This window comes from Cinclus cinclus, chromosome 24, assembly GCF_963662255.1.
Source record: "Cinclus cinclus chromosome 24, bCinCin1.1, whole genome shotgun sequence".
NCBI lineage: Eukaryota > Metazoa > Chordata > Aves > Passeriformes > Cinclidae > Cinclus > Cinclus cinclus.
The window spans coordinates 1,769,061-1,780,336 of record NC_085069.1 but is presented as its reverse complement, the minus strand read 5'-3'; the positions used below and the strand labels follow the sequence as shown (position 1 = coordinate 1,780,336).

The 11,276-nt window shown below is 65.8% G+C and overlaps 1 protein-coding gene across 1 annotated transcript; it reads left to right on the top strand.

Annotated features, from left to right (window-relative positions):
- ADAM11 (ADAM metallopeptidase domain 11) lies at positions 1 to 9,605 on the top strand. The gene is made up of 26 exons (XM_062507826.1): positions 1 to 58; positions 1,342 to 1,535; positions 2,860 to 2,936; positions 3,288 to 3,354; positions 3,738 to 3,823; positions 3,902 to 3,968; positions 4,117 to 4,165; positions 4,258 to 4,325; positions 4,632 to 4,706; positions 4,795 to 4,866; positions 5,378 to 5,544; positions 5,620 to 5,704; positions 5,788 to 5,878; positions 5,983 to 6,034; positions 6,193 to 6,292; positions 6,571 to 6,642; positions 6,728 to 6,820; positions 6,929 to 7,009; positions 7,091 to 7,141; positions 7,672 to 7,735; positions 7,803 to 7,902; positions 7,976 to 8,095; positions 8,177 to 8,345; positions 8,420 to 8,534; positions 8,992 to 9,082; positions 9,560 to 9,605. Exons 1-26 carry the CDS (start codon positions 1 to 3, stop codon positions 9,603 to 9,605), a joined length of 2,310 nt encoding a protein of 769 aa, XP_062363810.1.
- The last annotated feature ends 1,671 nt before the right edge of the window (positions 9,606 to 11,276 follow it).

Here is an 11,276-nt window from a genome sequence, read left to right as displayed (position 1 = left end):
ATGAGCCCGCTGCGGGGGTGGCTGCTGGCCGCGCTGCTCTCGCTCGCCCCGCGGGCAGGTAGGTCCGGACCCGCTCCCGCTCCGTCATCGCGCCGGTACCGTCCCCGCTCCCGGCCCCGCATCGCGCCCGCCGCGCTCCCGGCCCCGCATCGCCCCGCTCCGCTCCCGGCCCCGCCGCCGCCGCTGCGGCTTTTTCGCTGCATCGACACATTTTTCCGCAGCGCCGCCCCGCAGAGCCCCGGGAGGGGCCGGGCCCGCGATCCCCCCGCACCTGCCGGGCCCCGGCCCCTCAGCCCCGGCTCCGCACCGGCCCCTTAGCCCCGCGTCGTCCTCCCCTCCCCGGTCCCGGCCCCGCGCCCTCCACCGCGCTGTCCCTGCAGCGGCCCCGCCGTGTTTCCTCTCCGGAGGTGGCCGCATAGCAGCCCCCCATGTCCCCTTCAGGATGTGTCCCCATCTCGGTTCCCCCGTTCCCTGCATGTCCCATAGATGTCCTCATAGCAGCCCTCCACGTCCCCTCGGGTTGTGTCCCCATAGCAGCTGCCACCGTGTCCCCTGGCTGTCACCTCCAAAGGTGTCCCTGCACCAGTCTTGCTGTCCCCTCGTTGTCCCCTCTAGGGGGGTGTCCCCATACCAGTCTTCCATCTTCCATTCGGTGGTGTCCCTATCCCGGCCCTTTCTGTCCCCTGGGTGTCCCCTCTGAGATGTGTCCCCATTCTAGCCCCCCCTTTTCCCTGCATGTCCCCTCCAGGATATGCTGTCCCCTCCCCCCCAACCTTTCCTCCAGGTGTGATGGCATTTCTGAGCCCCCTCTCCCCTGCATGCCCTGCTCTGGGATGCATCGCTTTATCAGCCACCCATGTCCCCTGTGTGTCCCCTCCAGGACATGCCACTGTATCTGAGACCTCTTGAGCTTCCCCACCCAGATGTATTTCCCTACTGGTCACCCCCATCCCCCGGGCACCCTCCCAGCCCGTGCTTGCTGGGTGTCTCCTCCTGGGCATGCCAGCATACCTGGATGTTCCCCAGCTGCACATCCTGGGACAATCCCTGTACCGACCCTCCATGTTCCCTGGGCATCCCATCCAGGACACGAGTGTCCTCTTCTGGGTGCAGTGCCACACTTGGGTCACCCCCTGAGCACGTTCACCAACTCTGTCCCCTTGTGTTCCCACCGCTGCGTGTTCTCATCTCCCTGCCCCTCCTCATCCCCAGCCCTTCACGTCCCCTCGTCCCCAGGTCCTTGTGTCCCAGGTCCATCCCCAGGTCCATCCCTTTTCCTCCCCAGGCCCCCGTGCCCCCAGCCCTCCCAGGGTGGCCACGACCCTGTCCCGTCTCCCGCAGGTCCTGCCACGCAGGCCGGAGCTCTGCCGCGGAGGCTCCCACGGGCCGCATGGCAAGAAGGGCGGGTGGTCTCCCAAATCACCCACCCCAGCCGGCTGGTGGGGCGGAGCTCAGGCGGAGAAGTCCCAAAGCATCAGTTGGACACCAGGGTCAGGCATGAGCCCGGAGGAGGAGGAGGAGGAGGTGGAGGACCCGTAAGTGAATGACAGCCCTCAGTCCGCCCCCTTTCCGGGGTCTCTGGCAGGTGGCAGGTCCAGGTCCCCAGGCAGCCGCCGTCGCTGGCCCAGCCACACCCCAGCGTGTGCGCGGGTGCTGGCAACCCGAACTGGAGCCCTCGTCCTCCCAGGGACCATCCCGCTGCCGTCCTCCCCGGAGGGACACTGACTTGCGCCGAAAAATCCCATTGAATGCGGGAACCGGTGGCGCTCGGGTGTTGGGAGAGATGAAACGGGAGAGGGCAGGTGGCGAGCAGGGCTCCCGCAGGAACAGACTCGTGCATCCGGCAAGGACGGATTCGGGCCGCGCGGGAGAGGCTCCCCTGTCCCCCCAGTGCTGCTCCCCAGAGCACCCCCGGCTCGGGCACTGGGCAGTGACCTTCACCCCATCTCTGGCTGTCCCAGCGTTTCGGGGAGCAGCACACGCGCCCCATCCGGCACGGGGGAGTTGCGGTGTTGGCAGCCGCGGTGGCCGGCGCCCATCGATCCCCGTCCGCGCCGGATAAAGGCGAGATGAGGAGCTGCTCTCGCCGCAGAGGTGATTTACACCCGGCGTCGAGTGAAACCGCCGGACGCCGGGGAGCGCCGGCAGCCGCCGCGCTGGCGGGGGGGGCAGGGAGGTGTTAAACTACGGTGTCGCGGCGGGAGGGAGCAGCGGAGATCCTGGGGAGTTCGGGGCTGGGCCCGACGGCAGAGTCCTCTCCGGCAGCCCTGCCGGACCCCAGGGATGCGGTCGGGGCCCGGGATATCCCCTCCCTGTGATGACAGACGGCTCCTGGTCCCTGTGTCCTCATCCCGAGCTCCGCCGGGTTCCCAGCAAGGGGACAGGATGGGTTTGGTTTCTCTGCCGTTTCCCCGTGTGAAGCACCGGAGGGACCCGCAGCCGGTGCCGGGCTCTCGCCCGTGCGCCGAGTTTGCGGGGTCTGAGGCCGCGCCGCAGCGCTCGGCTCCCGCTGCCGGCGGCAGGAATTAGGTCAGGAGCGGCGGCGCCGCAGGGCGGGAGAAGCGGCGGCTCAGCTGCCGCGGCCGGGCTGGGCCCAGCCCCGGGGGCACCCTCCGGCACCCCCGCCCCTGCATGGCGCCCGCGGAGGGGGCGATGGGACGCAGGTGCCATCCCAGTGCTCCAGGGGTGATGGGTTTAAGGAAAAAAAAAAAAAAAAAACACGTTTTTATTTACGCTGAATTTTTCGGTCTAAGAAAAAAAAAAAGTGCATATTCACAGTCTGCCTATTTGGGTTGGGGTTTTAATTATTATTTTAGGTATGAATTTTTTGGGGGGCTGACGGCTGTGGCTGTCCTGCAGGGGCTGCACCTGGCACAGGTGAGCTTCGTGGTGCGTGCCTTCGGCTCAGCCTTCACCCTCGATCTCCGGCTGAACCAGTGAGTGACACGGGGGTCCTGGCAGGGGAGACACCATGCGGCTGCTGGTGCCCCCGGGGAGGAGTTGGGGGTGCTCGGGGATGGGGGGGTTGTGCAGAGCCATCCCAGCAGTGGGGGACTGAGCCCAGGGGTGGAGCAGAGGGGAGAGGGACCCGTGGGATGCCAACACCTTCCCAAAGTGGGACGGGGAGGGTCCCATGATGGGGTGATTCTTTGTATATGGGTGGTGGGTGGTCTCCCACACCGGGGTGCTGCCCTGCACATGGATCGCTTCTGTCGTCTTCCTCTTCCTCCTCTTCCTCCTCTTCCTCTCCACCCCACGGTCTCTCACCCCCCACCTGCTCCCGGCAGCCACCTCCTCGCCTCTCACTACGTGGAGCGGCACGTCGGCGCGGGCATCAACAGCAGCCAGAGCACGGTAAGATGCGTGTCATGCTGTGCCAAACCATGCTGTGCCAAACCACGCTGTGCCGTGCAGTGCCAATTGTGCCATGCCATGCTGTGCCATGCTGTACCAGGTTGTAGTGGCCAGTTCATAAATCCCACAAAAGCCCAGGAATGGTCCCCAACAGCTCAGCATCCCCCCCACCCGCTGCCCCTGGCTGCCCAGCCCCTGCCTGGCGGGGAGCTGCCGCGGTGCTGGGGGATGCTCCTTGAGCGGCGCATCCCTGCGTGCTGTGGGCACCAGGCACACCCTGAGGCTGCCTGGCAGTGAACCCCAGAGCCCTGAGCCTGGGTGCGGCCCCTGGGGGTGCGGGGCAGGGCGGGACCCGAGGTTCAGCTCCCGTTCCCTCTCCGCAGGGCGCGGGGGAGCACTGCTACTACCAGGGCCGGATCCGGGGGCAGCCCCGCTCCTTCGCCGCTCTCTCCAGCTGCCAGGGCCTGCGGTGAGTACTCCCGCTGCCCACAGGGGGGCCGGGGGGCTGCACCCCTCTGCACCCCGACAAGCCCACCTCTGTTTGCAGCGGGGTCTTCTCGGACGGCCGAGCCACGTATCTGATCGAGCCCCAGGCGGGCGCCGAGCACGGGCAGGTGAGCGGTGGCACTGCCATGTGCCTGTCTGAGTACCCCACGGCAGATCTACGGGTCTGGCTGTGGCCTGGGGACAGCCATGGGGACACGAGGACGTGGCAGTCCTCCCCTCCCACGCGTGGCAGTGACACACCTCTCCCCGTGCCAGGGCCTTCGACCGCACGTCGTGCAGCGCGTCCCCAGCTGCCCCAGACTGGGTGAGCCTCACAAAGTTGTTTTAGGGGTTTGTGGCGCTGGCCTCAGCGGCCCGGTGTCCTGGTGTCCCACCACCTCTGTCCCTTCCCTCCAGGCTGCCTCTTCCCTGCGCTGAGCCAGCGTGTCCCGGGTGGGATACCAAAGCTGCGGCGGAGGCGGCAGGTTAGTGGGGACGATGGGCTACACGGGGCAGGGGGCAGAGGACGTGGGCAGGGAACAAGTGTGCTTGACCCTGGTTGATTTCTGCCGGTTGGCTGCGGGTGCAGCCGTGGGTGCGAGGGTCATGTTTGCAGAGTGCTGCTCCTGCCTGGGCTCGGGGATGTCCAAGGGATCCACTGGAAAACTGGTGGGGCTGCATCCCAAGACCACCCGGTGGCTCTCCCCGCTCCCCGTATCCCAAACATCCCTGGAGGGGTCAGAAGCCCCATCGGGTACCGGTGCCAGCTCAGCCGCGGGTCCCCACTGCAGGTCCGCCGAGCCCAGCACACGGTGCACAGCGAGACCAAGTACATCGAGCTGGCCGTGGTGAATGACCATCAGCTGGTGAGCGGGGGGGTTCCCGGGGCTGGTGGGGGCGGTGAGGGGTCGGGCTGGCCCCCCCAACCCCACCTGGCCCCTGGTGTGCCCCCAGTTCCTGCAGCTCCGCAAGTCTGTAGTTCTCACCAGCAACTTCGCCAAGTCCGTGGTCAACCTGGCTGACATGGTGAGGGGTGTCCCTGGAAGGAATTTGTCCTTGGGGGGGTAGGGGGGGTGTTAATCCCTGGCATCTGATGGGTTTGTCCCTTGGGGACTTAATTCCCAAGAGATTTACCCCCAGTGGGCTTATTCCTGGAGGGAGGGTTTATTCCCCATCCTGGTAGGTTTGTCCCTGAGGGGGTTATCCCTGAGGGGACTATTCCCAGCAGCTGGATTTGTTCCCAGGGAGTTTGTCCCTAGCTCCTGGTGGTTTATCCTGGGGGGTTGGTCCTCAGCACCTGCTGGGTTGGTCCCTTGTGACTTTGGTCCCAGGGAGTTCGTCCCACTCTTGTTTTTTTTCTTTGCCACCTGGTGGGTTTCTTCCACCAGAGCTTTGTCCTTGGGGTATTGTCCCTGGTGACTGATGTGTGTGTGTGCCCAGCCCCTGAAGTTGTCCACAGGGCTTTTTATTCCCAGTAGTTGGTGGGTTTGTCCCTGGGAGGGGTCGCGTCCCCAACACCATCCCTTTGTCCCCACAGATCTACAAGGAGCAGCTCAACACCCGCATCGTGCTGGTGGCCATGGAGACATGGGCGGCCGAGGACCGGATCCGGATGGGGCAAGACTCCCTGGAGACCCTGAACGAGTTTGTGAAGTACCGGCGGGAGGGGCTGGCAGAGCACAGTGACACCGTGCACCTCTTCTCGTGAGCGTTGTGGCCACGTGTCCCCCCCGGGGCCGGGGACCAGGTCCCCCGTCCCCACCATCCTCTTCCTCGCAGGGGTCGGACGTTTCAGAGCAGTCGCAGCGGCACCGCCTTTGTCGGGGGCATCTGCTCCTCTGCCCGCGCCGGCGGCGTCAACGAGGTGGGTGCGGAGAGAGCCCCGGGAGGGCGGGCTGGGGACAGGGCCGGGGGTCCCTGGGGTGACACCGCGTCCCTCCCGCACAGTACGGCAACGTGGCGGCCATGGCAGTGACACTGGCACAGACACTGGGGCAGAACGTGGGCATGATGTGGAACAAGCACCGCACGGCCGCAGGTACCCACCTCCCGCGGGGCCATGGGGACGATGGGGACACGCCGCGGTGCCACCAGGCTGACAGAGGGACAGTCAGCACCCCCAGCCCTCTCCTCTCCTCTCAGGGGACTGCCGCTGTCCGGACTCGTGGCTGGGCTGTATCATGGAGGACACAGGGTGGGTGCCCGCTCGGGGTGGCACTGCCACATCCCCTGCCACACCTCTTGTCACCGCTGCGGGGACATCGCCGAGGGTGCAGCCCGGGTTCGGCTGTCTGGCAGTGCGTCCGGGCAAGGGCAGAGTGTGACAGTGTGACGGTGACCCCCATGCCACAGGTACTACCTCCCACGGAAGTTCTCCCGCTGCAGCATTGATGAGTACAACCAGTTCCTGCAGGACGGTGGCGGCAGCTGCCTCTTCAACAAACCCCTGAAGGTACCGGTCCCCCCCCGGCCCCTCTGGGGCTGACAGTGGGGAGCGAGGCTCTGGACATGGCTTCCGGAGTCCCTCGTAGTGTCCCCAGCCCCTGCAATGGCCAAAGTGCTGGTACTGAACTCCCAGGGGGCAGGAGCCTCGTGCCTGGCAGCAGTTTGGGGGTGCTGCCATTCCCCGGGAATGCGATGCCCTTTTCGGGGGGCTCATAGCAGCAGCAGGCTCAGGGGTCCCCAGCAGCTCTCATGTGTGTGTGTGATGTTATCCCCTCGATCCGGCAGCTCCTGGACCCTCCGGAGTGTGGCAATGGCTTCGTGGAGGCAGGCGAGGAGTGCGACTGCGGCTCGCTGGCGGTGAGCAGGGTCAGAGGGCTGCTCCCCCCGTTCTGGGGGGCTGCCAGGGGGCTGATGGCCATGATTCCGGCTGCTGTCCTGGCAGGAGTGTGCGAGGAGTGGGGGAAATTGCTGCAAGAAGTGCACCCTGACCCACGACGCCATGTGCAGTGATGGGCTCTGCTGCAAGGGCTGCAAGGTGCGGGGCTGGGAGAATCCAGGGGGGGCTCAGGGGGGCCAGGGTCCAGATGTGGATCCAGTGTGGTCCTGTCCCATTCCTGATGAGTTGGGTTTGTGTCCTGGGCAGTACGAGCCACGTGGGGTGTCCTGCCGAGAGGCTGTGAACGAGTGTGACATCCCTGAGACCTGCACCGGGGATTCCAGCCAGGTGAGTGGAGCCAGGGGTGCATGGTGGGACAGGTTGTGGGGCCTTGTGGCATCACCCAACCTTTTTACCCTGTCCCCACAGTGTCCCCCCAACCTCCACAAGCTGGATGGATACTTCTGTGAGAACGAGCAGGTGAGTCCCACCGTGCCCAGCTTGACTGGACATGGTCCTGGGGATGGGCAAATCCCCACAGGCTCCAGCACTGGGGCTTGTGCATGTTGTAAGTGCATTTGGGACTGTCCAAGGCCCCACTGGATAGGGCTTGGAACAGCCTGGTCTGGTGGAAGGTGTCCCTGCCCATGGCAAGGGATGGAACTGGACGGGTTTTAAGGTCCCTTCCAACCCAAACCAGTTTGTGACGTTTTGTCAGCAATTGCAGCCACAACTGAGCCACACACACAGGGGTGTGGGTTTTGGGGTGAGCAGGGGGCCTGAACCCCAAAGCTGGCCCGTGGCTGTGCACATATGTGGCTTCAGATCCCTGCACCACATGAACTGGGGCAGTGGTCCTGGGACCAGGCATGGGGAGGGAGGTGGGGGGGGCTCATTGTCCCTAAAGCACCTCCCTGTAGCGCATGTTTGTGAGCCCCTCTCCAGCCTCATCACCCCTCCCCAGTCCCCTGACCCTCCCCAGTCCCCTGACCCCTCTCCCCTCCCTGCAGGGACGATGCTACGGCGGGCGCTGCAAAACTCGGGACCGTCAGTGCAACGCGCTGTGGGGCCGCAGTGAGTGCTGGCCTAGGTGGGGGGGGACGCAGGGGGTGACGAGCAGGTGACACTCGCTCTCTGCCAGGCTCGGCCGAGCGCTTCTGCTACGAGAAGCTGAACGTGGAGGGAACGGAGCGGGGGAACTGCGGGCGCGAAGGCCTGGGCTGGCTGCAGTGCAACAAGCAGTGAGTGACCCCTGTCCCCGCGGCCCCTCCCGGTGCCACCTGTCATCCTGGTGACACCATCGCTGCCTTGAAGGGACGTCCTGTGTGGCTTCCTCCTCTGCGCCAACATCTCGGGGTCGCCGCGCCTGGGGGAGCTCAGCGGGGAGATCGCCACCACCACCTTCTACCACCAGAACCGCTACGTGGACTGCAGGTAACGGTGCCACCGTGGGCACCGCCGTGGCTCCAGGTCCCAGGGGTGCCGGTGTCACCCGCTGGGGCTGTCCTGGCACAGGGGCGGCCACGTGCAGCTGGTGGACGGCTCGGACCTGAGCTACGTGGAGGACGGGACGCCCTGCGGGCCCGGAATGCTCTGTCTCGACCGCAAATGCCTTCCAGCCACCGCCTTTAACTTCAGCTCCTGTCCTGGCAGCTGGGACGGGAAGATCTGCTTCGACCACGGGGTGAGGGCGCGGCGGGGACAGGGGGACACCCGGGGAGTGTCGCGGTCGCGGGGGGTGACGCCGTCCTCTCACAGGTTTGCAGCAACGAGGGGAAGTGCATCTGCCGGGCGGAGTGGACGGGGAAGGACTGCAGCGTCTACGACCCCATTCCTGAGCCGAAGCCGACGGGGGAGACGGAGCGATACAAGGGTCCGTGTGCCCGCGGGGGACACGGGTTCCCTGCTGTCCGCAGGCACCCGGGCTGGGCTGTCCCGCTCTGTCCCCAGCCACCCGGGGCTCCGGAGTGTCCCCCCCACCCTCGTGCCGCAGCTCAGCTGGGCATAGCTGGGTTTGCCCTCCTCTCCCAAGTCCCCACAGCTCTGGGTCATCCCTGGGACGGTGTCCCCATGTCCCCGCATCCCGTCCCCACTGAGGTGTGTCCCTATGGCTGGGTTTGCCTCCCTCCCAGGTCCCCACAGCACTGGGACTGCCCTGGGGCCGTGTCCTGGTGTCCTCGTGTCCCCTCCCCACTGACATGTTCCTTATGGCTGGGTTTGTCCCCTTCCCGAGTCCCCATGGCACCGGGGCATCCCTGGGGCTATGTCCCCATGTCCCCTTCCCATTGACGTGTGACCCTGTCCCCTCCTCCCTGTCCCGTCTGTCACAGGTCCCAGTGGCACCAATATCATTATCGGCTCCATCGCGGGGGCCGTGCTGGTGGCTGCCATCGTCCTAGGGGGGACAGGCTGGGGATTTAAGTAAGCAGCCACCGCATGGCTCTTCCCCTCTGCCGCTGTCACCGGCCACGTCCCCTCTGCACACCGTCACCATGCCAGGGCCAGGCTGTGCCCTGATGAGGCACTGCCAGTCCCCCCAGCTGGGCATCCCCTGCGATGTAGCCTCTGGTCCCCTTGGCCCTGCCTGGTCCCCTGACCCTGCCTGGTCCCTTGTCCCAGCCCCTGCCTGACCCCTGGTCCTGCCTGCCCTGCCTGCATGTGGCATTGGGATGTCACTGTCACCGTCACCCGGACCCCGTGGCCGTGTCTGTCCCAAAGCATGGGGTGCTGGGGCTGTGTCGGTGGCCCCCCGTGTGTGCTCCTGCCTGGCACTGGGACACTGCTGCTGCCTGTGGGACCAGGGACACTGGGGTGGGGGGGGGACAGCACCAGTGGGGACAGGAGGGACACGGGGGTGGCACTAATGCTCCTCTCCTCTCCCCCTGCCACCCCCACAAGGAACATCCGCCGAGGAAGGTACGATCCGGCGCAGCAGGGAGTGTAACCGTGTCCCCCCATCGTCTCGTCACCGTCCCTGTCACCGTCACCGTCCGGCAGCCTGACGGCGTGGGAGCCCCCGGGCCCGTCTGTCCGTGTGCTGTGTGTCCGGCCGTGCTGTCTCCATCTCTGTGCCCCCACGGCTGAAGGGGAGCAGCGGCTGGGGGGGCTTGGCAGCAGCCCCCCCCCCGGTGCTGGCTCATTTCAGCTCAGTGTCCCCCCATGTGTCACCTTCCTGTCACAGCCCCCCACTAAACGCACCCCACTTCTGTGTTGCAGGTCCGGGGGGGCCTGAGCGGGGCCGCTCTGACCCAACCCCCCCAGCACCTCATTAACAGCAATTAAATGGGGCGGCGCTGCCGAGGGTCCAGCCGAGGAGGAAAGTGGGGGGGGGCACCCGGGACCGCTCCCCGGCCCCCCCGCACCGCCACGAATGTACGGGGACCCCCGGCTCCCCCGGGCTGGCAGCACTCAGCACTGGATGAATGAATGGATGAATGAATGAATTGATGAATGAATGAATGAATGAATGAACCTGTGGGGCCAGCGGGGAGCCCCGGCCCCACAGCCCCCTCTGCCCTCCAGCAGCATCTTCCAGCCAGGGGGCCTGGAACCCCAAAAGGCAGGCCCGTGTACCCCAGGACAAGGCCAGTATTCCCCAGTACCAGGCCAGTGCCCCTTCCCAGTTCAGGGCCTGGAGTCGTGTCCCACTCTCCCCATCCCCTTCCCCCGGTGTCTGGGCTGGGTCCCAAGGGGGCCAAGTCCTGCACCCCCAGATGTGCCTCCCTGCCCCCCCAAAGCAGCTCAGCAGCCCCCATGTGGGGTTTGTCCCCTCAAATTCCCGGATCCCCCATCTCATGGCTGCACCCCCAAGCCATGGGACCCCGAAGTCACCAGTGGTGGAACAGTCACCCACGGGTAACAGCTCTCCCTCAAGGCTTCCCCACTTCCCCAGCTCAGCGGGTGAACCCTGGACTGGTGACACTGGGGTTGTGGGGGACAGAAGGGCACCCCCGAGGGACCAGCGTGAGCCCTGGGCTGGGGACACCTAGGGCTGCTTGCTGGGTGGCCCTTGTGACCCCAGCCCCAGGGCAGCCTTGTGGCACCTGTTACCACAGACTGGGTGTCCCCCACCCCATGGCAGGTTGGGGGGAGGCACCACTCTCCCTGTGGCACATGACAAATGTCACCCTGCATGGGGTAGCTCTATAGAGCTACCCAAGTTACAGCACCACGGAGCACTGGGGGCCACACTGGTTCCTTCAACCACTGGTGACACTCAGCATGGAGGCGGGACATCCGTAGTGACATTTGGTGACACAACCCGGTGTGTGTGGGGACACTCTTGGGGACACTCAGCATGGGGACAATAGGGGATGATATCCATCGTCCATGGTGCTGTGGGGGTGTCCCCTCTCTGTCCCCTCCTTGCTCAGTGTCCCTGCCCATCACCGGGCCCCTTTGCCATGGAGACAGAGAGGGACCAAGAGTGTCCCCAAGCCCAGCCATGGCCAAAGTGTGTGGTGGCACCCAGCCTGGTGTGACAGCCCCACTGGGCACCCACGGGTGCCGTGGCTGTGGTGGCACCCCAGGGGACAGGGTGGGAGGTGACAGCAGCAGGGGGGTGGATGGACATCCCCTGGCTGGGCTTGGGTGCTGTGACATATCAGCACTAGGG